Source organism: Amphibalanus amphitrite, unplaced genomic scaffold (genome assembly GCF_019059575.1).
Source record: "Amphibalanus amphitrite isolate SeventyFive unplaced genomic scaffold, NRLGWU_Aamphi_draft 002333F_arrow, whole genome shotgun sequence".
Taxonomy (NCBI): Eukaryota; Metazoa; Arthropoda; class Thecostraca; order Balanomorpha; family Balanidae; genus Amphibalanus; species Amphibalanus amphitrite.
In genome coordinates this window covers 12,303-37,044 of record NW_024883802.1, presented here as the reverse complement: position 1 = coordinate 37,044, position 24,742 = coordinate 12,303, and the positions used below count along the sequence as shown (strand labels likewise).

The following is a 24,742-nucleotide window of genomic DNA, read 5'->3' as shown; positions in this document are numbered from 1 at the left end:
TACACATTCCCATTTACGTGAGTGGTATTGAATTAATCAAGGCTAGTTGGTCATTGTAGGCCGTAAATGAATGACTCAGCTGAACGGTTCCACACTGACATAAGGTGGACTCAAATGCTAGCTCAATTGACACGGCGCTGGAACATAGGGACGCGGTGTCCAGTTTTTCTGCTGTCTCATTTCTGTCGCCGCGCTGTTGTTGCGTGCCGTCTGTGCTGGTGTTGGTGAGCCGACACCAGTTTACGGATGAGTGTCACCGACACTGACCTCGTTCACCTGTCACCGGCTGGTGTCTGGGTGACAGGTGATGGGTGACAGGTGATGGGTGACAGGTGATGGGGGACGGGGACGGGAGACGAGTCACGGGGACGGGGACGGAGGCCAGGAGGGCGGGGGACAGGGGACGGAGACGAGGGAAGGAGACACACCGCTGTGTTCTGGTCGATGAGCCGTGTCCTGTACATACACGAAGATAAACTCTCTAATGGGGCGAGTGTTAATTGTTCGATACTCTTGTTCCTTCCCGTACAATGCTATAGCGTTTCTGGGAAGTTCACTCCCGAAAACGGCGTTTGTTCAACTGCATCGCTGGCATTATCCATTAAAAAAGGCTTGCCTGTTGCGATATATTCCAGGAGAAGCTCCTCACAATGGACGGTGCCACCTATTCCGCCGAACAAACCCGTTTATAGCGGGGCGCGTGGCGGCCCGGGGTCGGATGCATAACGGAATGATTGCTTTATCAGATGGAGGGTAAAGTAGAACTGGTGTCGCCCGAAACTCTACTGAGGAACAATCAGCTACACACATGTGTAAAATGATCAATGACATCTGTAGCCTTTGTAAAATATGCTAAATGTTAACTGTGATTGGCCGCTTATAATTTGAATATATAGCATATGCCTACAAAAAGCAACTGAGGATGCAGCATCCTGCTCACATGATGCTAAATTGTGGGTCGTGATTCATGTTTCTTTTTTTATTACATTTGCTCAATGCGTGCACTTTGACCCGCCGTCGACAACGCCATCAGCCTAGTTATGCAATTTAAAGCATTTTTTTGCAATTTTTATGAAGTCTATGTCCGAGTGGCTGGACTTGTGTAGTGTGTACTCCAGGTTTTGTTTCGGCAGATTATAATCGATAACAAATGGTGGTGAAACAAGTGTACATTTCTTGAAATGTATTTGAGATAAATACATGACAAATAGTCAACACTCAATAGAAAACAACGATATGTACACATTTCTCAGGAGGTAAGACACATTATCAATCTCTTCAGTAGGTAGTTTCGATTTGTGAGCGGAATGGGGAACGTTAGCAAATAAAATATATCTGGTTCATCGGATCAAAATACCTACCCAACCCACTCATTCTATAAATAATCCTAGCTAATTTACTCAAATGTCACACATTTCAACGTCCTTACACTTTAATATCATGCAAAGAACACATGAGAATTAGAAGCATATGGTGTGCCTTCCTATATAACATAACAGGTAAACCCACTGACATCCAAGAGTCCTAAGTCCTTGTATTTTTTTTTCCACCGAAGCACTAACAATCAAAAGTATGCATATAGTTGTGTGCATCGCTGAACTGGCATCAAATGGCAAACCTCAATAGCCAAGCTCACGCAGTATCAGTCGGACATCAGAGCCTCGATGCTGAACCTGGCCGCCTTGACCGAGGTGGGTGCCGCCGCTGCCGCCAGCTGCCTGATCTTGTCGCCGGCCATCAGCTGCTGCACGGTCACCGGCGGCTCCCGCCCAGCGCGCTCCGGCTCCCGCTTAGCGCGCCCCGGCTCCCTCGGGCTCCCGGACGCTCCCCGCTCCGGCTCCGCGCCCCGCCGAGTCTCCCTGCCGTGTGTGTCCAGCCGCTGCTCCTGGGAGCCGCTGCCGCGCCGGTCAGCCCCGGGTCTCTGCTCCTGCTGCTCCCCACTGCCGGGCAGCTGCCGCTGACTGCCGGGTAGGTGCTGCTGACTGCTGGGCAGCTGCTCCCCACTGCCGGGCAGCTGCTCCCCACTGCCGGGCAGCTGCTGCTCCCGCTCGGCTCCCTCGCCCCCCTGCTGCGGACCCAGACAGTGGGTGAGCGCGTGTCGGCGCAGGTCGCACGCGCGCCGAAACAGTTTGTCGCAGTCGGGGCAGCTGTACGGCCGGATGTCCGTGTGGGTCAGCAGGTGGGTCTTCAGGTTGGAACGCTGGTTGAAGCTGCGGCCGCAAGTGGGACAGCGGTGCGGCGACTCCTCCAGGTGAAGGATTTTGTGCACCGCCAGAGTGCGCGACTGACAGAAGCCCTTACCACATACCTCACAGACGAACGGCTTCTCCTTGGCGTGGATGTATCTGCGAACAGGAGAGGAGGAGACGTCAGCGACATCGTCATGGCTGACGCTGATTCCAATGACGTCTGCACGGCGCCGGTGACCGGCACGTGATACAGCTCACGGCGCGGTGGTAAGTACGGCGCCGCTGTGTCATCCGCCGCCCGCACAGAGCCGGGCGGTGTCACTGTGGTTAATCTCTCCCGACAGCTCACGGCGTTCCCAGCACTGTGGGGAGTTCCAGACAGCAGCCGGCCGACCGGAGGTGGCTGGCCAGCCGAGCAGTGTCCCCGGCTCCGTTCCCGGAGAGCCGTCCGACTCACCGGCCGGCCGGCCCGGCCCGGCGCTGGCCGAGCCGCTCCCCGCCGAGCGGCAACCACAGCGCGCCGCCCCTCCATAAACATCGCTGATGGGGTATTAGGGCGCCATTCAGGCCCGTGATTAGCGTGCGCGCCCATTGTCGCCACCAGCCTTTATTGGACGTAAGTCAAACGCCGGCAACAGTTGACGATGCATAATGCTGAATTTATGACGTCGTGTGCTGGATGTATTATGTAGCGCGAGAATCGTGCAGCGCCAGACTTTCCAGCAACGATATTGATAATTTATCACCGCTACAAACCTAGCCGGTAATGATTTGACGGGAGTTATGAGACAGTTTATCGTTGGCCTCTGCTCTTTCAGAGTCGATTAGACGATGGCATTGACGCGATCGTTTCCAGGTGGTGGGTTCTAGCTAATTTGAACAATGTACGCTACAAGTAGTGTTCTCACTTCCTGGAAGGTTAAGTCACCTCTTGATTTATAGAGTAGGGGGCTCAACGCTATATTGGTATGTGTAAGCCTTGGTTTCGAATGGAGTAATAAACAATTAACAAACAACATTACAGTGCAATTACTAATGGTCCATAAATGATAAAAGAATAAGGTGTGGTTACCGAGACGTAGTTTGCAACACTCGACCTAGGCAACAAAGCAACACATCATTGTGAGGGCATTTGCTGTTCACTTGATGTCCAAGGAAGATATATTTATCTGGCGCTCAAGGAGATTTGGAGCATCCACCTCGTTTGTGGCAGCCCAGCCCAGCTCAGCGCCGGGTGAGGTGTGCCGTTCGCCGCAGCTGCTCCTCACTGATCCTTCACAACTTGTTCCGATGGTAGGGTCATGTAGTATGTAATCGCTGCGGAGTTTCACCTCGCCAGTTTGAGGGAGCGGTCGACGGAGTGACGTGGATTCATTATCGACTGCGATATGGCCCGCCACTCTAGATATAGTGTGAACACTGGACAAAGGTACTGGACGGACGGTGCACCTCCCTACCTCATAACCGGTGGAACGGATGCACTCTCTGACGGCGGAGCGCAGCATTCAGTTCACATCCCCATGGGGCGATACCGGTAATTTGTCACCATGGATCTCGTTTTCTCTCTTAGTCTCAATATCATGACGAAGCTGCTTATCGCAAGCTTCAATCCTTAAGGTTTTTAGGCTAAAGGATAAAAAGGCTTTTCCCCAAAATCAGTCAGGAGCTGAGGAGTAGCTGCAGCGAATCACACGTCTCTATCGATGGCACTCATTTCTATTGAGTGACATATTCATTGTTTGAAAATTGCCTACGTCAATTCATTTGCAGGCCTGTAATACAAAACCAATAACTTATTTCCACACAAAAATCAGTGGTTGAAACAAGTTTATGAATGGCTAGTCTACGCAGAGAACAAAAACATACGTAGGCGAACACAGATTGAGCCGTGAGGCCGCGGCTGGTCGGCCGGGGTCTCCGAGCATCTCTCACCTGTGGTCTCGGAGGTGGTCCTGCCGGCGGAACGCCTTCCCGCAGACGTCACACGGGAACGGCCGCTCGTCCGTGTGCGTCCGCTCGTGGATCAGCAGGTTGTAGCTCTTGCTGAACTCGCGCTGGCAGTACTGGCAGATGAACTGCTTCTTGGGCCGGGTGGGTCGGCCGCGGCCGGCGGGCGGCGGGCGGCGAGCGGGCGGCAGGCGCAGGCCGGCCAGCAGCCCGGGCGCCAGCGGCCCGGCCGGCGGCAGCACCGGCAGCAGCGGCGGCAGCAGCGGCACCGGCTCCGTGGCCGACTCGGCCAGTCGGCTGAAGTCGAACTTGCCGGCCGAGCTGCCCAGCGCCGCCGAGACGGAGCCGAACGCCGAGAGCAGGCAGTGCGAGCGCAGCGCCAGGTACGACTCGAGCGCGGCCAGGCGGGCCGGCGAGTCGACCGGTGACGTCATCTGGGCGCCGGAGAGGAGAGGCGACCGTCCGCGTGCCGGCCGGGCGGGGGCAGACTGGAGCGCGGCGGCGGCCGCCGACGGTAGCCGCTGCGGCCGCCACCGCCCCCGGCTTACGCCGCCGCGAGCCGCCCGGCGCCGATTGGCTGAGATAGCCGCCGATCGGCGGCCGCAGAGCCACGCGAAAATGGCGCCCCAGACGCACCGCTCATCCCCCAGAGTGAGAGGGGTGACGGGGGCGCGGCACCGATCGGCCGATAGCCGCTGAGAAATGCTCACAGATCCACTGAGAAATCGCACCGGTCGGCCAGCGGACTGGACCGCCGCGGCCGAATTGAGAGATAAGCGGTGACTGATCTGGCGGGCCGGCCGGTCGGCCGCCGCTGACGGGTCCCCGGGTCCTCTTAGCTTGGGCGTGGGCCGCTCCGGCGGACAACACCATCCGTTAGCCTGTCCTGAATTTACCGGTCGGTCGGTATCGGCAGCGAAGGCCTGCAACATTACGAGTTAACTTATTGTTAAATGTTAGTGACTCAATAATACAACAATTATGTAACCGTTTACGAAAATAGCAGTATTGAAATCTTTTGAATCAACGAATTGTGGAAGCCAGAGATTGCACCAGAAACAGAGCCACCCAGTGACTTCAGCTTCAGAGCCAGAGGCAACCAGTGACTTCACTATTACCCCTAAAAACCGCAGTCCACCAGACCCACTCAATAACTCAACAGTTTCAAGTATCGGACAACGGAGCGGGTCAACCTCGAACTGTTGCCACCGAAATTGCCGGAGAGTTGTAGGCACACGTTGTGCATTAACCATAAATAGCAAAAATGTGTCGTGTAAGCATTTACCATCAAAATGAGCTCTTAGATATACTTAGATAAAGTTGAATTAAAAAAGGAGTTATGCTGACATATGAATCGTTCATCACAACACAACAAGTGCCAGTCACTGTTACCAGAGACAGACAGGTAGACAGGTAGGTGACAGACTGAAGCACATGGGTCACAACCCTTCCTTGCATATCTTGAGAAACATATTCCTACTGACCAGCAGGCTTTCATTCACACCTGCTTCTGATAATGATGGTATTCAGTTTACTTACAAGTGACCAGTAGGTAGGTAGGTATATACCTACATTCGATGTTGATTTGCCTTGGTATGAAATATTCCTTCGTCACTTAACGATAAGCCTATATCAGAGGTCATTTAGTCATCTTTCCTGTAGTGAAACTACATATGCCTATATTTTTAAGTTAACTTCTTAACTCTCAAACCAGAGGCCTGTTTCACTAACAAATAAAGTGTGTAATTACAAAGAAAAAACTTGAGTTTAAAAGAAATATTTACCAACATTTGAAATTTGGATTTCACGAAACCTACGAGCATTAATTTTGAGTGTAAAATTTACCAACTTTTTTACAAGAAAAAAGTTTGAAAGAAACATCGAAATCGCAAACTTTCTGTTTCACGAAGACCAAAAACTTGAAAGAAAACGTTGTACTTACAAACACGAAATTCCAGTGGCTCTTACGTTCGGAATTTTATTAATTTTTGTGCAATGATGCAAAGCAATCAATTATTTAAAACAAATATGATATGCTGAATCATTGTATGCTCTTTTTTACTTAGCACAATCCCTACGAACCAGCTACGAGCAATAAATAAATATCGTCATGTTTTGTCATTCGCGCGCCATAATTGCATTCAACAGTCTTCTGCTGTCAAATGTTTTGGGTGTTATTTTCTTTCAATAATAAAATATTGTGAACTATCATTTATACCATTTAGAAACAGCATCATTATTTATAATTTATTCCTGCATCTTTTGACATGATACTAGACATAATTTGATAAGAAGAATCAATATCTGTAACATGTTGTAGTTCTTGATTAAAAACATTTTTACTGTTTACAAGTTTTTTTGCAAACTCTTTTTATCGGAGGTGCCGCTGATGATGAAGTTTAGTGAAATCCGATTTTACATAGTTTGCAAAAATACTTATGAATTGTAAAGTTCAAACACTTGTAATCGCAAGTTTTTAGTGAAACAGGCCTCTGATGTTACATAAGGTGACATTTAATAGTGGTAGTTTTTTTTCTTCTGTGACTCAGTTGGAGAAGTCTCAGTCAAGCTACGCATTGCAATACCTAGTGGAATAGCACCCTCTTCCGATTTAATGACTTCGATGTAGGATAAGGTACCCATGAAATGATTCATTTAATTTTTTAACGGATTTAAAGGCAGCTTAAAAAACTTGAGGGGGCCAAGTCAGTAAGTCACTCCCAGCCAGGGTGGGCTAATTTTGGACTCTTTTGTGTTAGAGATGATTCGATCAGTGTTGTGTCCTGCTGTATAAAACAGCTTGTGTTCCATTGATAAAATAATATTAGCCGTCTTCACGACGCGATGTCTGGCAAATGTATAACCAAAGTCCAAACTGGACCATTTGTTACCATATCCATATCTTTTGTTTTTGTTACCACCATATCTTTTTACAACAAATATCTTTATATCATAAATTTAGTTCAGTGTTTTATTCGACAATAATATCTGATTATTTGAGAAAAAAAACATGCATATAAGCAACTGATCCACCCTAGCTGATAACTTCTAAGAAACACAATGAACCCAAGTTGACCAAAGCTACATCAAATCTGCACCAAATGTGAACTAACTGTGTACCAGATAGACGCCGTGAAAACGGCTCTTATTATTCATTATACCCATGCTACCTACTAAAGCCCTGCAATGTCCAACCAGAAAAAAAACAGCTCGGCGATTGATTTAATCATAATGCTGATCTCAAACGTGACACGCCATCCCCCCATTTTATCTATTGTCATCGCTAAGCAGTCACATCCCCAGCGGATTCACGACACCGCTGCAGTCTCACGTCGAGTGCGTGTCTACCCCACTGGGAACACAGAGAGGCGTCTGCTATCTGTCCGGCGCCTGTCTGCGGCTGATCAGACGGCGCCGCCCGCCCTGTCGCCTGTCCCGACGACATCGGTTCACACGAATAATCCGGCTACAGTCACGCGCACGGACATAATTTAGCAGACTGATAATCGATCGCCTCAGTAATGAACGCTCGTCTGTGGCCATCTCACTCGCTGGGTGACACTGATTGTAGGTGCTAGTGAAATTTTCGTGAAACTTTTTAATCTTTTCATTAGTCGTTTTTACGATCATTATTTGGCAAACATTTGGTCACAGTAGGTGGAGTCTAAGCAAATTTGGAATACAAGCTTCTACTTAGAAATTCGGATTACGAGTTTCTCGTTTAGAACTTCTATTTAGGTTTTCAGCTTTGGCAGGAATTAATGCTCCTATATGTAATTCATAAAATTATAAGACAGACATTGACATTGACATTAAGACATTGTTTTCTAGTAAAACATTGAAGAAAATTGAGAATATACCTAAAGATATTTGTTGAATATACATTTGTATCTTAGGATAACGGGATAACCTTATGGCCAATGGCTGCGGAATATTCAAAAATTAATTACAAAATGAGCATATTTATTTGCACTGTCATTCCTCGGTTCAGAATTACAAATTGGAATTCCCTCTGCAATGAAAACGATGCATGCCAATTTACTTATTTGGGAATATGCAATTTTGTCATTTTCGACCAGGCCCTGACATGATCCCGAGCGACCCCCACCAAACACGATTTGGCAGCACTGTAATGGCGCCTGCTGGGCGTGAAGTTTTCCCTTCACCATAGGGTTTACACACAAACTGGTCAAAGTTTGAGCCAGGACATACTAGTCTAAAAATGCAAAAAACGAACAAATTTTGGCATCAATAGATTCAGCATTTCATCGTGTGCCTCAAACCGTCCATCATTTGGCCTCAAAGGAGGTAAAAATTGTTCAAAATCGAAGTTGAAAAGATGCTTTCTGAGCACATAATCTGGTAGCAATCACGTGACCTGCTATAAGCAGCTTATCGATAATTTACAAACATAATTATTAATATGCTGCTTTAAACAACATAAACCATACATTTTGAGCTTTCAGTGCTTTAAATAAGGTCAAAACATCGCAAAACACAAAAGTTAAAGGGACTGTCCCACCTTAACATTAGAATTGAGTTGAGATAGCCATCTTGATGGGCGTTCTTTGAAAATCAGAGCCGTGAAAACCGTTTCTCCAGCAATTACTTCATCGCAAAGAAATTTGTGTTTGATTTTGACATCTGTGCAAATAAGTGCCACAATGTATTGGTATTGGCACTTAAAACCTGTGACGTCACCGCCTTTTCCGAAGTTTCTGTATCTGTCGACTTGTTTTTTATTGAAACCTTGAAAAATAACAACGTTTCTTGGAACAGCGCCCATTCGTTCCGGTGCCACGAGGTGGAGAAATAAATTGATATGCCAAACTAATTCTAATAGTCTTCTAATCCTTGTAGTATTTTTATTTTTGTATTTAAATAGTTAAGAGGCCGTCCTAAATGTGACTGAAGAATGCAAGAGCCATGAACTTATCAATGGCAGGTGTCAAGTTCAAGTGTGCAACTCTCTAAAATTAATCATAGTATCAAAATGACAAATGATTTGCTCACTGCTGTTTCAACTCCATAATCAAGACATGCTCTGAGGAGTCCACAATCTATTGATGGTGACAACTAAGGAAGAGACAATGAATGTTCACCTTTTTATTTCTGAGCATCCAAGACGACTAACCTTGAGCCGTTAAACATTGATAATACCCTGTATGCTGAAGTGTGGGTGGCCTGAGGTCGACCATGCCTAGTAAAGAACTGTTGTTTGTGTAAACACCATGCAGAGGCGTTTTGAAATAAATTTTAGTGATGTAATGTATCATTCTTTGAACTGAGTTGCTGATGGCGGATGAAAGCGGAAGTGCTGCATGTTGAATCAGAAATGCTCTGTTACACTTTTAAGCTTATGTTAGATTTTATAGATGGCTTAGTTTTCCTGCAGATTTCATCTTAAAGCTGTCAATAGTGTTTTACCTTTGTTTCCTGGGAGCAGATCCAGCTACTAACATGAGCATGGGACTGGACCTTTGTACCACAGTCGCTGCGCAGTGCGCTGCTTGTCAAAACCTAGGTAATGTGCTTTGTTAGGCCATGCTGTGCATTTTTTAAACCTTTAGAATACTTTGTGATCATTGACACACATATTGCACCTGACAAAGAGCAGCATAATCACACCCCATACCTCTGTGTGATTAAGGATGGGGTCACATAATCACACCTCTGTGCAGTGTCATCCAACAGACAACAGGGCTTCAAAACAGGCAGGTTCCGCATTCAAGTCGCTTCTTGCAACTATGTGACTAATGTTAGGACAATAGACGTGCTGTACAGGGAAGGTGTGTTCTGTGTAGCTCTTGAAAAATGAAGTCATGCCTAAAATTCAGTTTAGAATATTACAATTACAAATAACTTGGATAAAAGTTGCAAAACATGAACTCTGACTGGTCAGTTGAAATGTCTTGAGTCAGTGAACCACGCCTGGGCTGGAGGTGGTCAGTTCCCTGGCTTGCGCGACCTCGGGCAGGAGCTGTGAGACTTGTACATGGACAAATTGAATAGATGCTAGCATAGATCATGTCGTGGCTGTAGTCCAAGACATGTTCACTAGTTGCCGTTGCTGCCGCCGCCTGCTGCTGCCCTGCGTGCCGGCTGGCAGCTCACTGCTGGACTGTTTGCGCGACAGGCATCCTACTGGACGAGTGGGGTAGGTCGCAGATCTTTGAGAGTGGAACGTTTGGTCTAAATGTAGCTGAAACTCTTACAAATAATCTAATAACAAGGCAAAATTTCAGAAGACTCAATTGGTGTCTCAGTGGTGACAATCAGAACTTGATCAGAACTGTTATCATGCTGAATGCTGAAACTGAGAATAGGGCTGAGCTGGTGGGCTAGAATTTAATATGCATGCTTCCAAGGTCCCCAGTTAATCCACAAATTTGTCAGACTTGCCTGTAGGCAAATTTATGCAGATGAAATGTTTCTGGCAGATAGCCCTGAGGCAAAATGCTATTCAAGCTTGTTCCGCAGCTCGTTGCGTTCCACATGAGCCACTAAATCAGAGTCACACAACTCTGCCAAATGTGCTGAAAGGCCACGATTTTTCCAATAGGTAGGTATATTTATTATTTTTTCACAGACACAACAAAAATACAAATGCAGGTCACTACAATTCATTCTGATTCAATTACAATTGCTGGAATGTGTTTTGCAGACTTATTATATTGAATCTTGAACAGACTATATTTAGTTACTTTGCTCGTGGGCCCAGGCCAGTACTGCAGAGTATGGCTCGCAGGTCGCCAAGGAGCACAGGCCCAACTCCCAAGTTCAAAATTGACACAAACCCTTCAAACAGAGCCCAAAAATTCACACCAAAGGGGGCTGAGAGAACAAAAAATGCACCAAACCCCAAAATGGCCAGTCAAAATCTGCACTGACCTCAAATCCCCACAATGCTACACATCTGCACCACAGCAAGCCAAATTCGCACCCCGCTACACTAAATCTGCACCACACTAAACCAAATCCGCACCGCACCACACTAATCCGCACCAGACGAAGAAGTCCACACTGACAAAATCTAGACAAAATTGCCATACTTTGCAGTCTGGCTCATGGCTATATCCATTGTGATTCTTAGGTCTGATTATTGAAGTTGAGCTCACTTCCATCATCCATGTGCCCAAGACATTGTGGGCAGCATCAATAATCAAACATCAAATATCTTGCTTTTGCTTATTTAGGAGCATTTTATAATCTTTTAAAAATGATAAATAAGGCCTTGTTGATATTCTTTAAAGTTTGCGACCTTCTTCTTGACAAAGTTCAAGCTTCAATTTTCCAATTTTCATTTCAATCCTTTCCATGAACATTGAACATGTTACTAAAATACCAAGTTCCTGATGGTTGGTTGGTTGGTTTGGGTTAAGCACCACATCCAGTGGACCAAGGTGCTAACCGGAACTCTCACGCTGTTCCAAGCGGTCAGGTAGGCCCAAGTTCCTGATATTTGATTTCATGCGCAATGTTTGTACTATTCGCGGCAGAAGCGTAACAAAACTTTGTGCCACCAATTTGGCAGCTAGGAAAAAAACTTTGCCCGATAAAAAAACAATCATATGACGTAATCGATCCAAAAGCTTTAAATTGGAATTTTTAAACAATTAGCCAACTATGGGCCGAATGTTTGCCAATTTCGTGTAAAGGGGCCGATAATCTATGTCTTGCAACACAAGAACAGTATATCAAAGCAATTTTTTGAAGGTGGGACAGTCCCTTTAATACAATAGTCACGTGGGTGTCAGGAAATGGCACAGGTGCGTCAAATTTGTGACTGGGGCTTTACTTTCAAACATCGGATCTACCTGTTTCTTATAGGTATCTTGATCCCGAGCATGGGTGGAGCTTTTCCAGGGAAGTTGGTGGGGCAAAAAGTCGTCAAACCTACAATGTCCGATTATGAAGTTGAATAAAATGCCACACTGAATCAATCCCTATCATGACAGACAGTGGCGTATCCAGGATCTTGAAAAGGGGGAGGCCAAACCTGCTCAAGGGGCCCCACCCTTACCTTAGGGTAAGTAAAGTAATCTTGACCTTAGGGGCCCCAGTAGTAGCGTACTTAACCCACGCCTAGGTGCGGTTCTTGGCCACTTTCGCCATGTGAGGGAGCATTTTTAGGCACACTCGGCAATCTAAAAAAGAAAAAAGGAAAAAAAAAAGAACGTGAAAAAGTCATCGGTATCGAATCGATAGCTCTGTAGTGTACGGGCGCTATTTTGTTCCAGCAGTAGGCATACAGTTTTTTTGCTTTGGTTTTCGCTATAAAGATTATCAAAAGCAAAATGTTTTTTGTCAATTTTTTTATTGGAAATTTTTTTCAAAGGGAAGATGTCAATCTCTTAGTGCCTTCCGCTGGCTGAGGGCTAATGCCCTTAACTTTAGAAGGGGCCGACTCGGGTTGAGCTCTGATCTAGACTCTGATGGCTCTATGTCGCCCACATTGACATTGGCCTGAGTCAGTCTCTGATGTCCCTATGCCGCTCTCGAACCCACGCCGGTCTTTAGAAGGCAGAAGCCCATGATGCCAGCTGAGGGTCCCACTCCGGCCTTTGCCGTTTCGCCCCTGATCGAGCTATAGCTTCGCGGAAAATGAGCGTGTTGCCCGTGGCAAGAGGAAGCCGATGATACCCAATTTTAAAGGGACCCTCCCACCTTAACATTAGTTTTGAGTTGAGATAGCCAAGTTTGCGGCCAGGCTCAGAAACCACCATTTATCCTGGTCGCAACCCCCGCAGCTTTATGGTGTTCAAGAAATTTCTTCCCTTTACTTGCAGGGTGGGACCAGCGTGGTCCCTATCTCTTAACCATTACGGGAATCTGATGACGTCATCAGGCTTTCAAACGTCCGTTAAATGTTTGACTAAAACGTTTTGTAGCACGCGGTGGTATATGCTGCTTTGCGCACAACAAATGCCGCACTTTCAAATAAAGTCGCTAGGAACAGCGGAGATCGCAAAAAGTAAACAAAAGTAAAAGTCTAATATCTTGAAAACCGGTGAATATTTTTCGATGAAATTTGGTAGATATTCGTTTTTGCTCTTTCTGAACCGAGCGACATCACTTTCATGCCAATTCATTAACTTTTTTGAAGGTGGGAGGGTCCCTTTAAAGTCCTAGGTCATCGGTTGACCTTCCAGGTTAGGCCAATGACCCAAAAGTCTGGAAAATCGGGACCTGTTAGAACGTCGTAAAGGGTCGCGGCTATTGGGTTGTTCGGGGTGCTGATATTTATGATCATAGATGGTGTCTTCATGCATTTAGGCCAGGTCGGGTCAGGTCAGGTCAGGTCAACCAGTAAGGGTTTTGCCGGGTATTCGTAGTAGGTGGCAGCCCCCTCTGACAGTTTCATATCATGTTATGAAGGCACCAAAGCTACTTCGTAAATGTTCAAATGGTTGCTTCAGCTCCAAAAACAAGCCTTGAAACATGTAAAACTCGAAGAAGTGAACAGAGGTCATCAAAGGTCAATGATCTGACCTTCTGGTGACCATGACACCCACATGGGAGCAACATCATATCCCATGTTTGAACGCTTGAAACCACGAAAAACTGCAATCGCGCGGCTAATGCGAGCCGACATACGTCGAATCGCGATTCCGGCCAAACATGGTTTCGAAAAGTAGGTCACGGATCAAAGTTCATTAGGGTTAGGGTCATGAAATTTTCTGGGTACCTAGGTGTAAAATTGATTAACCCTCGCCGGCCGAGGGGGGGGGGGCGGGTGCCGCCCCCCCATAGGGTTTTTTCGCGATAGCTCCGAACACGCTGGCGATAGAGAGCTGAAACTTGGCATACCTGACCTTTGATCCAAGCCGCATCTTTTGACACCAACCGCATTTTTGGGTCAGGTCAGGTCACTGACCTATGACGTCATAAGTGAACCTCTGCACGGTCTTCAGATGTCGCAACTTCGCAACGCCCTCACTGCCAGAGGAGATGTCACAGGGAAATGAAACTTGCAGGATCTAGTATCCATTATGAGTCTCACAACTTGTATATCTCGGATTTTTCCTAAAGGTCATATGAGGTCAGGTCATTTTCGTGACCTCACCATTATAAGTCAATGGGGAAAAATTCGAACTGCTATTCTGGCGCCGGGAACGATCTCCCACCATCTCAATCACACAGAATCGTGATTTGATGCACTCCTTGCAAGGTGAGATGCGTCACTTTTGCAATGTTGACCCTGCGTGACGTCATTTATGACGTCATCAAGGTCATATTAGTTTTTCGTCAATAACTCTTGATCAAATTGAGCTAGCGAGTCGGGGAAGCCACCAATGGACTCAGGAAGACCTGCCGAATCGAATGATATGCGACATGACCCCTTTCGACCAACTTCGTGACCTTAGGGTGCTGACCTGACCTTGACCTGAGGTCAACACCCCAAGTTGACCTGACCCGAACAAAAAGTATATCATTCGACGCGCCTGAGCAAGGCGAACACGATGCTGCCAAAATCGCGGCGCTGCGGCCGTTTTTTTGCGAAGTTATTCACCAAAAACTGAACCGTACCTTGGGGCACTTGACCTGACCTCAGAGGCCACCGGTTGACCTAGGACCTTAAAATCGGGTACCAATCTCTGCGTCTCGTAACGGCGCACACGCTCGTTTTTTCCGCGACGCGCTAGCTCCACCAGGGGCGAAACGGCGAGGGGGGGGGGTCGTACCCGCCCCCCCCCCTCGGCCGGCGCGTATGTAGAAAACCAATAGGTCCGGCGAGGGTTAACGCGAAGGTACTGAAAGTTTCGTCGCAATCGGCCGCTTTTTACGGGAGTTATTCGGGAAAAACTGAGGGGGGTCCGTTCGATCCCCCTCCCCCTTTACGGCGAGGTTAAGGGCCACTTCTACCTCGGGGGGGGGGGGGGAAACATGCATAAGGTCTGAAGAGTGGTTGCCGATGCCCTCGAGGTGGCCTCTAATGGCCCGACGCCAGCCTATGAAGGCCCGCGCTGGCTTCTGAGGGCCCAGCACCAGCCTCTGAAGTCAGATGACAGATGGCCCACGCTATAGCCTCAGAGGGTTCACGGTGGTCACAGAGGGCCCCACACTGGCCTAAAAAGGCTTTGCATTGTCTTCAGAGGGCCTCAAGCTGGTCTCCGTGGCCAATGGGCCTCAATCTGACCTTAGAAGGCCCAATGTTGCTGGACTTTAATTAGTGGCAGGCTCCTGGCTACCCCTATTAGTGGCAGGGGGGGGGGCTGTTTACGACCCCCCCTTGATATCTCGAGATCTAACGGGCCGATTTTCAAAATTCAAACGGCATTCGACTTCGCTCAACGTGATCTACATTTCTAAAAAAAAAAATTAAGAAAATGTCAAAAGGGGGGTTGAGGGGGGTAAAAACGGGCAAATTGCAGATACATTTTAGACTGCTTATCACGGCCAGGTTTCTGAACCAATCTTAACGCAACTTTTGCCGAACGATAAAGAATGAACCAGGAATTCACATGGATCCTAAAAATATGCATTTTCAAAAATCATAGGCGGATACAGATCATTGAGATTGGGGGTACACAAAAAGTATAGCAAATAAGGTTTTTGTTGGTACTGTTTCTAAAAAGGGTGGTAATGGTCTTGTTATGTTACAATTTTCTTATGAGAGAACGACTACAATTGTATTGGTCATGCATAGGCGGTGTCAGGGCACCTATGTTGGGAGGTAAAACATAACCCCCCTTTTTGGACGCCTGGATCCGCCTATTATAGCAAAAACGTGTCAAAAGAGGATGCACAATAACTTTGTATATGTTATCACATGATAAAACTGGTGCATACAGTTATAATACATCAGCATCGTGATCATCGCCCAAATGACTCGCTTCACGAATAGGACCCCCCAATTCCCAGTGCTCTGGAGCCGCCCTTGGTAAAGTTATGAACTTGAAATTTTCAGGGAATGTGCCCAATTTAGTTTTAGGAAAAGTCAGAAAATTTCAGCATCGTAGCTTCAGCGGTTTCGGAGATATTCCCGAAAAACCTGAGGGGTGGATGAAAACAACCCCCCCTGCCACTAATAGGGTTAAAGACCCCTCGCTGGACATAGACGGCCACCCAAGAGATAGGGCCCCTCAGGTAGCTAGGGGCCCCTTAGATAACCAGGGGCCCCTCATATACCCAGAGGCCCCTCTGGTAATCAGGGCCTCTCAGATAACCAGGGGCCCCTCAGATAGTCAGGGCCCCTGAGGTAACCAGGCGCCCCCGTAGCAAGGTGCCCCTCAGGTAACCAGGAGTCCCTCAGATAACCAGGGGCCCCTCAGGTAACCAGGGCCCCCAGATAACCAGGGGCCCCTTAGATAATCTGGGCTTCCTCAGGTGACCAGGGGACCCTCAGGTAACCAGGGCCTCTCAGGGCCCCCGTGGCCCCTCTTGAGTACGTCACTGCACTCAAGTGACCCAAGGGGCCCACTTACATGTTTGATGCCAAAGGGGGAGGCCATGGCCTCTTGGCCTCCCCCCTGGATGCGCCACTGATGACAGATATAATATTTTGCATTAAAGAGCTTCAATAAAAGCTCTAAAAGCTCTTCAATGCGAAAAAGATTAGTTTTCAAAGCAAGAAAGTCTTAGAAATCAGTTAAAGTTGGTGGGGAAAAACGCTTATTGGTGGGGCAAAATACCAAGTTGGTGGGGCAGCCGCTCCACCAACTGTAGGTATAGGAAGCTCCGCCCCTGATCCCGAGCTTGCCTGACTGCAAATGGTAAACGGCCATCCTCAATGAATAATACGATGAAAAAGTGTCATAAATCAAGCGTGCAATGAATCACCTTTAAACACTCATTTTTTTCCGCCCTGACCTTTGGTGATGACCAGTCCAGTTTGTCACTAGTGAGACTCTACCGTGCTGCTCTACATAGACAGATGAGACTGAGAGACCTCTTTGACACCCGTCTCGCAGACCTCTCTCTGCTAGTGCTGACCGCCGCTGACCTTTCCGTCCCGGCCGCGGGGAGCGTTCCCATCGCGCTCTCAGCAGCAGGTCTGAGCGCCATTCCAGTCTAATCTGTGATTATGCACGGCCCATCAGCGGCGATGACCGTGTGTGACGCCGTATGAGTCACACCGCGCCGTCCGAGCACGACCGTAACAGAGCGATCTCAGCACGTTCAACATGATCCGCATGATCCGCATTCTCTGTGCTGCAGCGGTGTGAGATTATCATTGGTGCTGCATACCCCGTAAGAGGTGGGCCGTCTAATTGGGACCGGCAGCGTCCGTGATTGGTCGGTACGGCCACCGGTCACGGACAGCGCACGTTGCACGCCACGACTGTGGTCGGGCGGGTCACGGTGTCCGCTGGTCAGCACAAGATGGCGCCCGGCGGGCCGACACCCAGGGCGTCCGCGTCGTGTGTGTCCCACGTGTCACGTATATGGATGACCGCCAGCCGGGCCGCATACCAATCGGGGTCTGTCGGCCGGCCTGCCGTCAGCGCCGGCGGTCTGTCAGTCGGCCGTCACTGGCCGTGAAATCGATCCCGACACATCAGCCCGCCCGCCCGCGCCGTGACGCGTGACGGGGTGACGCAGCGTGACGGAGACACGTGACCGGTGCACAGCGGGCCCGTCCGAGGACAGCATCGCCAACAGGGTCAAACAGCGCCGTCACGTGGCTGAAATAAACGGAGCTACTCGGACTGTCTGCCACATCACGTGACATGTAGATCGTAGATGAAGAAGACGTCTACCATATCTTAGATGTCGCAACGGAGCCAAGGATTGCATAGCTTTGAATACGAACTAAAGCACTCACAAGTCACAGATCATTTCTATGCTGTGACAGTTATAAATCACATGTTGCACTCGGCATCGCGTATTCCCTGGTTATGTGCTTAGTGCACACATATATTTTAGTTTTGTTATTTTATGATAATTCTGTCAAGTTATAAAAATTAACAAATTCATTCTAATTGGGAAGATTAATGAAATGAGAGAAGAATAGTACCTAAGCACGGTACTATGTTTTCGGCTGGAAGAGTTCAATAGTGTCATTCCAAGACTCAACCTGTTAGCAATGAAAAGGTATTATGTACCTAAAACCGCGCCGGGCCGGTGCTCCGAGACTTCCGCGCCGGGCGGGGGGGGGGGTCTTAAGTGAACACCCCCTTCTAACTCGGCTCCTGGGCCACGTAGAGACACGCAGTAGGCGGCAATCGAAAGAACATCCAAGATAAGGACGAAAACACTTCAGTCATGTTTTGGGTCAGGTCAAAGGTCAGGTCACCAGAGGTCACCAAAGGTAAAGTGTTTGCTATTTCAACATTTTGGAAACTGCCAACGGCTATTGGCTAGCTCAGGAACCGATAGAGCTACAGCGCGGCGGAAAAGCGCATTCGATAGCTCTTTTAACGCTCGTTTGCTAACCTGTCGGTCCCGCAGCTCAGTTGGTAGAGCGTTGGACTCCGCGTGGTGAGAGCACGCGTTCCCGGTTACAACAGTCCGGGTTCGAAGCGCGACGGGCGCTTGACGTTTATGGGCCTCCTGACAGGTATGGTCGCGGTTGGTGGCAGGTCGTAGCCAGGCGAAGTCAGTGAGGGGACCGGCCGTGCGCGGCTATGTGCGCACGTTAAACTTTGGACTCTAAATTCTGCCATAGATCTGGAATTGCACGATCGGAGGGTAGAGGGCAGGGTCACCACAACAAGCTTCGCTTAGTGGTGGATCTGTCCTTGTGAATCCTTCCCATCAAAAGGTTCGGACAAATATCATAAAAAATGTCCTCAGATTTGACCTCAGGTCAACGGTTTAGCCTCCAGAGGGCAAAAACTGCAAAAATAGCCGTTTTTACGAAAAGTGTTTTTTCAGCAATAACTTTTGACTTAAAGAAGCCACAACATTACTTTTGCCAGCATCGTGTTCCTCTCGTCGAGACGCTTGGAATGAACTATAATTTGAGCTTGAAAGGACAACTTGAAAATTTGACCTCAGGCCAAGGTCAAATATGAAATAAAGAAACGTAAAAAGTCATGCTGCACATCAGTCGATCTGCATCGTCGAGTCGAGTACATCTAAGGCGTTTTCATCGCTCTAGCATGCCTCTATCAGAAGTTATTAGACTGTTATCTAAACTGTTAGATAGGTACTATTCGTGCCCTGAGATGACCTCGGGGACATAACGAGGGGTCACAGGTGCCATTTTCTGATTCAGTGTGTTGTTTTTACCTGCATCCCGATGTTTGAGAGTGTCTAGAATGGCGTTCGTGCGAAAGAGACGCTTTTCACTTTTCTCCCATTGACTTAAAGGTATGATGGAGAGGCCGCAAAATTGACCTGACCTTAGGTCACCGATATCAAAATTCTGAGATAAACATTTTATAGATTCTGTTACTCTTATCAATCGCTGAAGGTTTCAAGGCAGTCGGTGTAGCTATGACAAGCATTCTATTTTTTAGGTGAGGTCACTTAGAGTGACCTGGTGACCTGACCTTAACCCTATTTGTGGCAGGCTCCTGGCTACCCCTATTAGTGGCAGGGGGGGCTGTTTACGACCCCCCCTGATATCACGAGATCTAACGGGCCGATTTTCAAAATTCAAACGGCATTCGATTTCGCTCAACGTGATCTACATTTCAAAAAAATTAAAGTTAAAAAATGTCAATAGGGGGGCAGAGGGGGGTAAAAACGGGCAAATTGCAGAAACATTTTAGACTGTTTATCACGGCCAGGTTTCTGAACCAATCTTAACGCAACTTTTGCCGATCGATAGAGAATGAACCAGGAATTCACATGGATCCTAAAAATATGCATTTTCAAAAATCATAGGCGGATACAGATCATTGAGGTTGGGGGTACACAAAAAGTATAGTAAATAAGGTTTTTGTTGGTACTGTTTCTAAAAAGGGTGGTAATGGTCTTGTTATGTTACAATTTTCTTATGAGAGAACGACTACAATTGTATTGGTCATGCATAGGCGGTGTCAGGGCACCTATGTTGGGAGGTAAAACATAACCCCCCTTTTTGGACGCCTGGATCCGCCTATATTATAGCAAAAACGTGTCAAAAGAGAATGCACAATAACTTTGTATATGTTATCACATGACACCTTTCATTCACTGTTCGTAAATTTGGTGCATACAGTTATAATACATCAGCATCGTGATCTTCGCCCAAATGACTCGCTTCACGAATAGGACCCCCCAATTCCCAGTGCTCTGGAGTCGCCCCTGGTAAAGTTATGAACTTGAAATTTTCAGGGAATGTGCCCAATTTAGTTTTAGGAAAAGTCAGAAAATTTCAGCATCGTAGCTTCAGCGGTTTTGGAGATATTCCCGAAAAACCTGAGGGATCGATGAAAACAACCCCCGGCCCTGCCACTAATAGGGTTAACCCTCGCCCCGTTGGGGGGGGCCATTTTGCCCCCCCCCCTGTGGTTTTTCCTGAATAGTAAGAAAACGGCGGGCGGCGCTGCCAAATTTTCAGTACCTTCCCGGGCATCAATTTGACACCTTCACACCAAATTTCAAGTCTTAGGTCACCTTAGATCAGGAGTTATTGAGGTCAAACTGAGGTCATGTTCGAGCAAAAATGAGCAAAACACATGCAATCTTGAAACGCTCAGCAAATCTACAGTTATCAAGCAATTTCAAAGTTCTTTATATGGTCTAGTAGACAAGAAGCGGCGCTACAAAACTGCTATCTCGGATTTTAAAAATTTTTGGTTTTTGACCAAAAAAAATTAAAAAAATGATTTTATTTAGAAAAACTTTAAAAAAATCCTAAATTTTTCCGAATTTCGAAAAAAGCAGAATACATGTGATAGTCCCAGCGCTCTTCTATATACATACCAAATTTCATATCGATATCTCGTTTTTTGGCCAAGTTATAGCGAAAAAAAACTGTTCAAAAATGATGACGTCAAATTTTTGAACTCAATTTTTAGCGATTCTAGACCACGTACGGCAAAACAAAGACCACCATTGAACTCCCCGTGACGAGCTGCATCGATTCGATACCCATTTTATGCAAAAATATTAACTTAGAAATTTGACCTAATTTGACCTGACCTTGACCTGACCTTGACCTGACCTTGACCAAAACGTGACCTAAGCTGGCCCCAAAGGCTGCCTGACCCACATAATTGCATTTGTCATGTAAAATGGACCATAAAACATGTATCACACGACACTTTCATATTGGACCCCCCCGTGACCTGACCTCTGTGACCTGACCTAGTATCAGTGACCTCAAATAGCAAAATATGTGTTTGAAGAACATTTCCCCATCGATGATTTTCAATGAAATGCATTTTACTCGATTTTACAACGCATTTCTTGAAATGCCTGTAAACAGTGAAAATTGGAACTTTGACCTGACCTGTGATGTCATCGGTTTGACCTAGGTCAACAAAATTGGGTCACAAGGTAGTTCCCCGTTTGGGCTATCCAACGCCGTTTACCGCTTGTCGCTATGTTGCGTGGTTCTCGAGATCTTAGGGGGGCCAAAATGCCCCCCCCCCCCAACCGGGCGCGTTGCTCGGCAGAGCCCAACGGGGCGCGGGTTAAGCGACCTGGGTCTGAAATTTTCAAAACATGTGCGAAAAAGACGCACAAACAGGTGTGCAAAAAACGGCGGCGCTCCACGCCGCCGTTTTTGAGAGATCGGCGACAAAACGCAGGGGGGAGGGGGGAGGCGTTCAAATACCCCCCGGCCCGGCGCGGGTTGTTAGACCTTGTAGGTATCTGTAAAACTAGTTTTCTTATTACTAGGTATCACTCAACCATCACGGGACGATAAGCGCTTATTTTGATAATGAGACCACGAGCGCAAATAAAAAATCACATTTCACAACAGCGAAACTGAATATAGTTATTTCCAAAGTCGGCGTCATGCTTTCGCCAGTGCCCATCTCGCTGCCTCCTCTCCTGCCCCCGGGAGTGGGCGTCCGACATGGGCCCGATAACCATGTGAAATCGCGCACACCACTGGCGGCGCTCCGGTGGGCGCCCGTCGGCCCGGCCCCGACAGGTGTCTGTCAGCTGTATGCAGATGCGCGCGGCCGCGGGCGCCGCGCGGTCCATTTCCCAGGCCGGCGACTTCTGTCCGTCGCCGGTCGGAGGGAGACCGGCATCATTACCTCACAGAGCGGCATCCATATTCAGACGCGCCGCAGCGCGACGAGCAGCGGCGCAGCGCCGCCGACCGACGGCCGCCGGTAGTGAGTGATGGCAGCCCGCCGGCCGGACGACAGCGCCGTCATATAAATATACCGTGACCTACCCTCACCAGTAACCGGCGGCAGTACCGGCGGTAGTGGCGGGGGCGGGGCAGACAGGCAGCGCCTCCCGTTACACCACTGCCACTGCCCTCTTCATCCATTTATGAATGGAGAGAGACAGTGGTCTGCTGTCGCCTTTGGCGCGCTGACACGAGAGATGGCAAAAGCTGACGAGGGGCTACTGTCTCTGCTCTCATAGCACCTCGCGTACGGCTATTGTAGCTAGCAGTGGCTATCCTGTAAACCACAACTGTATGTACTATGTATTGCGGCACGTCCATATACCTACCAGCCACAGCTGTAAGTACAGCGACAGAGTATATCTACCCGACAGCTGTACTGCGGCACAGTATGCCAACCACAGCTGTACTGCGGTACAGTATACCACAACTGTACTGCGGTACAGTATACCTACCACAGCTGTACCTACTACATACTGCGGTACCTACAGACTGGTACAGTATACCAATCACCGCTCTTTTACAGTAAAGAAGGAGAAAGCTCAATGCTGCCATGACGGGGTAACGGCACATATTGCTTTATCCCAGATACCTAAACCCAAAGATAATATCAAGTAATGCTTCGGTGCCTGATGGGTGATGACATGAATATCTTCATGGTGACTATCTTTTTACGTTACCACATCGTATAATGTCCCAATGCTTGTTTTCTTTTCTATTGTTTCCTGAGGGCTTCAGAAGCACTTTATGTTTTTGTGGTGGTTATTCTACAAACGTGCCTTGAACAGCTAAATTCTGATTGCTGATTGCGAAATCTTTGCAAGAGGAAAATGTTTCGTTACCAACAGATGCGGTCTTCAAAACATGTTGAAAGACAAATGTTGAGCATGCTAACTGCTAACCAAGATGAGTGGTTTTCACTGTACCTACATACATACATATGGTTTTGAGTCGGCCAGGAGCAGGCGCGCTCCATACGACGTTCCGGGGCGGGAAACATGCGTTCCCCGCTCCCAGGCCTTCCCTTACCTCAAACTCCCAAAACCATCAATTTGGCATGTTTTATGCGGCTGACTGGCATGATTTCTTCACCCACCGAAGCACGCAATATATTTCAGCACACAAAAGTTGACAGTGGCTGGCAGTTAGTTTCACATTAATTCTGCGACGCGCAGTGGGTCTCGCCGCGCTATACTTACCTCTGGCACCCCTCTAATCTGCAGCCACCAGCTCACCCGACATCCGATCAATCCCGGCCGACAAAAACCCTTTGTGGCGGCCATGCAGCCTGTTCTCGGTAAGGCGCCGGGCCGTGGCCTTACGGCTGGCTCACAAACCGACACCGGGTGCCATACATTATACGGCGCGGCGCGGCGGCCGGATTTAGGAGATAATCATGCGTTTGGTGTGTGCTGCCGATCGAACACGTATTCATTACCAGGTGCCGCCGGCCACCGCAGACACAGAATAGATGGAGCGAACAGGACGGGACGAGACGAACGAGACGGACGGGACGGGACGGGACGAGACGGACAGGACGGGACGAGACGGACAGAGGGATATAGGATGGATAGGGCGGACAGGAGGATCGGGCAAGACAGACTTAGCATCAAACATTTGGTAAACGTAGGCATCGAGTATCACAGGCTCTTTCTCCCTCTCTCTCTCTCTCTCTCTCTCTCTCTCTCTCTCTCTCTCTCTCTCTCTCTCTCTCTCTCTCTCTCCTCTCTTTCTCCCATCTCCCTTCCCTCCCTTCCATCCTTCCTTCATCTCGCTCTCGTGTTCGTGTTCGTGTTCTCGTGGCTCGTCTCCGTCTGCTGCACCCGCCGCTAACTGCCTGTTCCTGTGCGGCCGTCTGCCTGCTGTGTGAGCCCGGGGCAGCCGTGGGCTCCCGTATAACGACCGGCCGACCGGAGCCGTCACTCAGCGGCCGTCAATTACGGCCAGCGGGGTACGGACGGCGCCGCGCCCATGGGAACATACCGCACATAGCGGCCAGAGAGCACCGTGTGAACGGCCCGCGATGGAGCCGAGATCGGAACACTGCAGGGCACGGGATCGATACACCCACATAGGAATGACGGAGATCATCCATTCCTCTGATCAGCTTTTTGCATAGCTGACGTGCGCGAAATCAACCTGAATGATCCCCAGTCATCTGTTCAATAATACCGAACTTCGCGTTATCGTAGTTGCCAAATGTCGATTTTCTTTAAAAAAAATCTAATGAGGAAACACAAAGCGTAGATGAAAAAATAATCAGACCTAGCCGGTTATCCGGCAGCGGTAGATTTAGCTATAAACGATTAACCCGAGTGGCATGTAATGTAGTTAATTTAGGGAAAATCGTGAGTTTACGTATTGTGAACTGTTTCCAAACTCAGTGATTCTTAAAAATGCATTATTTTAACCGAAA

General features: G+C 48.0%; 1 protein-coding gene across 1 annotated transcript; it reads right to left on the bottom strand.

The window, feature by feature from the left end:
* Positions 1–1,168: 1,168 nt before the first annotated feature.
* Positions 1,169–10,549, bottom strand: LOC122376821 (protein odd-skipped-related 2-like). The gene is made up of 3 exons (XM_043356789.1): positions 10,539–10,549; positions 4,122–5,059; positions 1,169–2,345 (listed from the first exon to the last, which is right to left on the bottom strand). Exons 2-3 carry the CDS (start codon positions 4,568–4,570, stop codon positions 1,643–1,645), a joined length of 1,152 nt encoding a protein of 383 aa, XP_043212724.1. The 5' UTR covers positions 4,571–5,059; positions 10,539–10,549; the 3' UTR covers positions 1,169–1,642.
* Positions 10,550–24,742: the final 14,193 nt, after the last annotated feature.

What these genes read in the sequence shown, in the direction of transcription:
- LOC122376821 (XM_043356789.1), bottom strand. Translation starts at nt 4,570, where the DNA reads ATGACGTCACCGGTCGACTCGCCGGCCCGCCTGGCCGCGCTCGAGTCG. An exon ending in GACCACCTCCGAGACCACAG is followed by an intron (nt 2,346 to 4,121) that starts GTGAGAGATGCT and finishes TCCTGTTCGCAG; the next exon opens with ATACATCCACGCCAAGGAGA.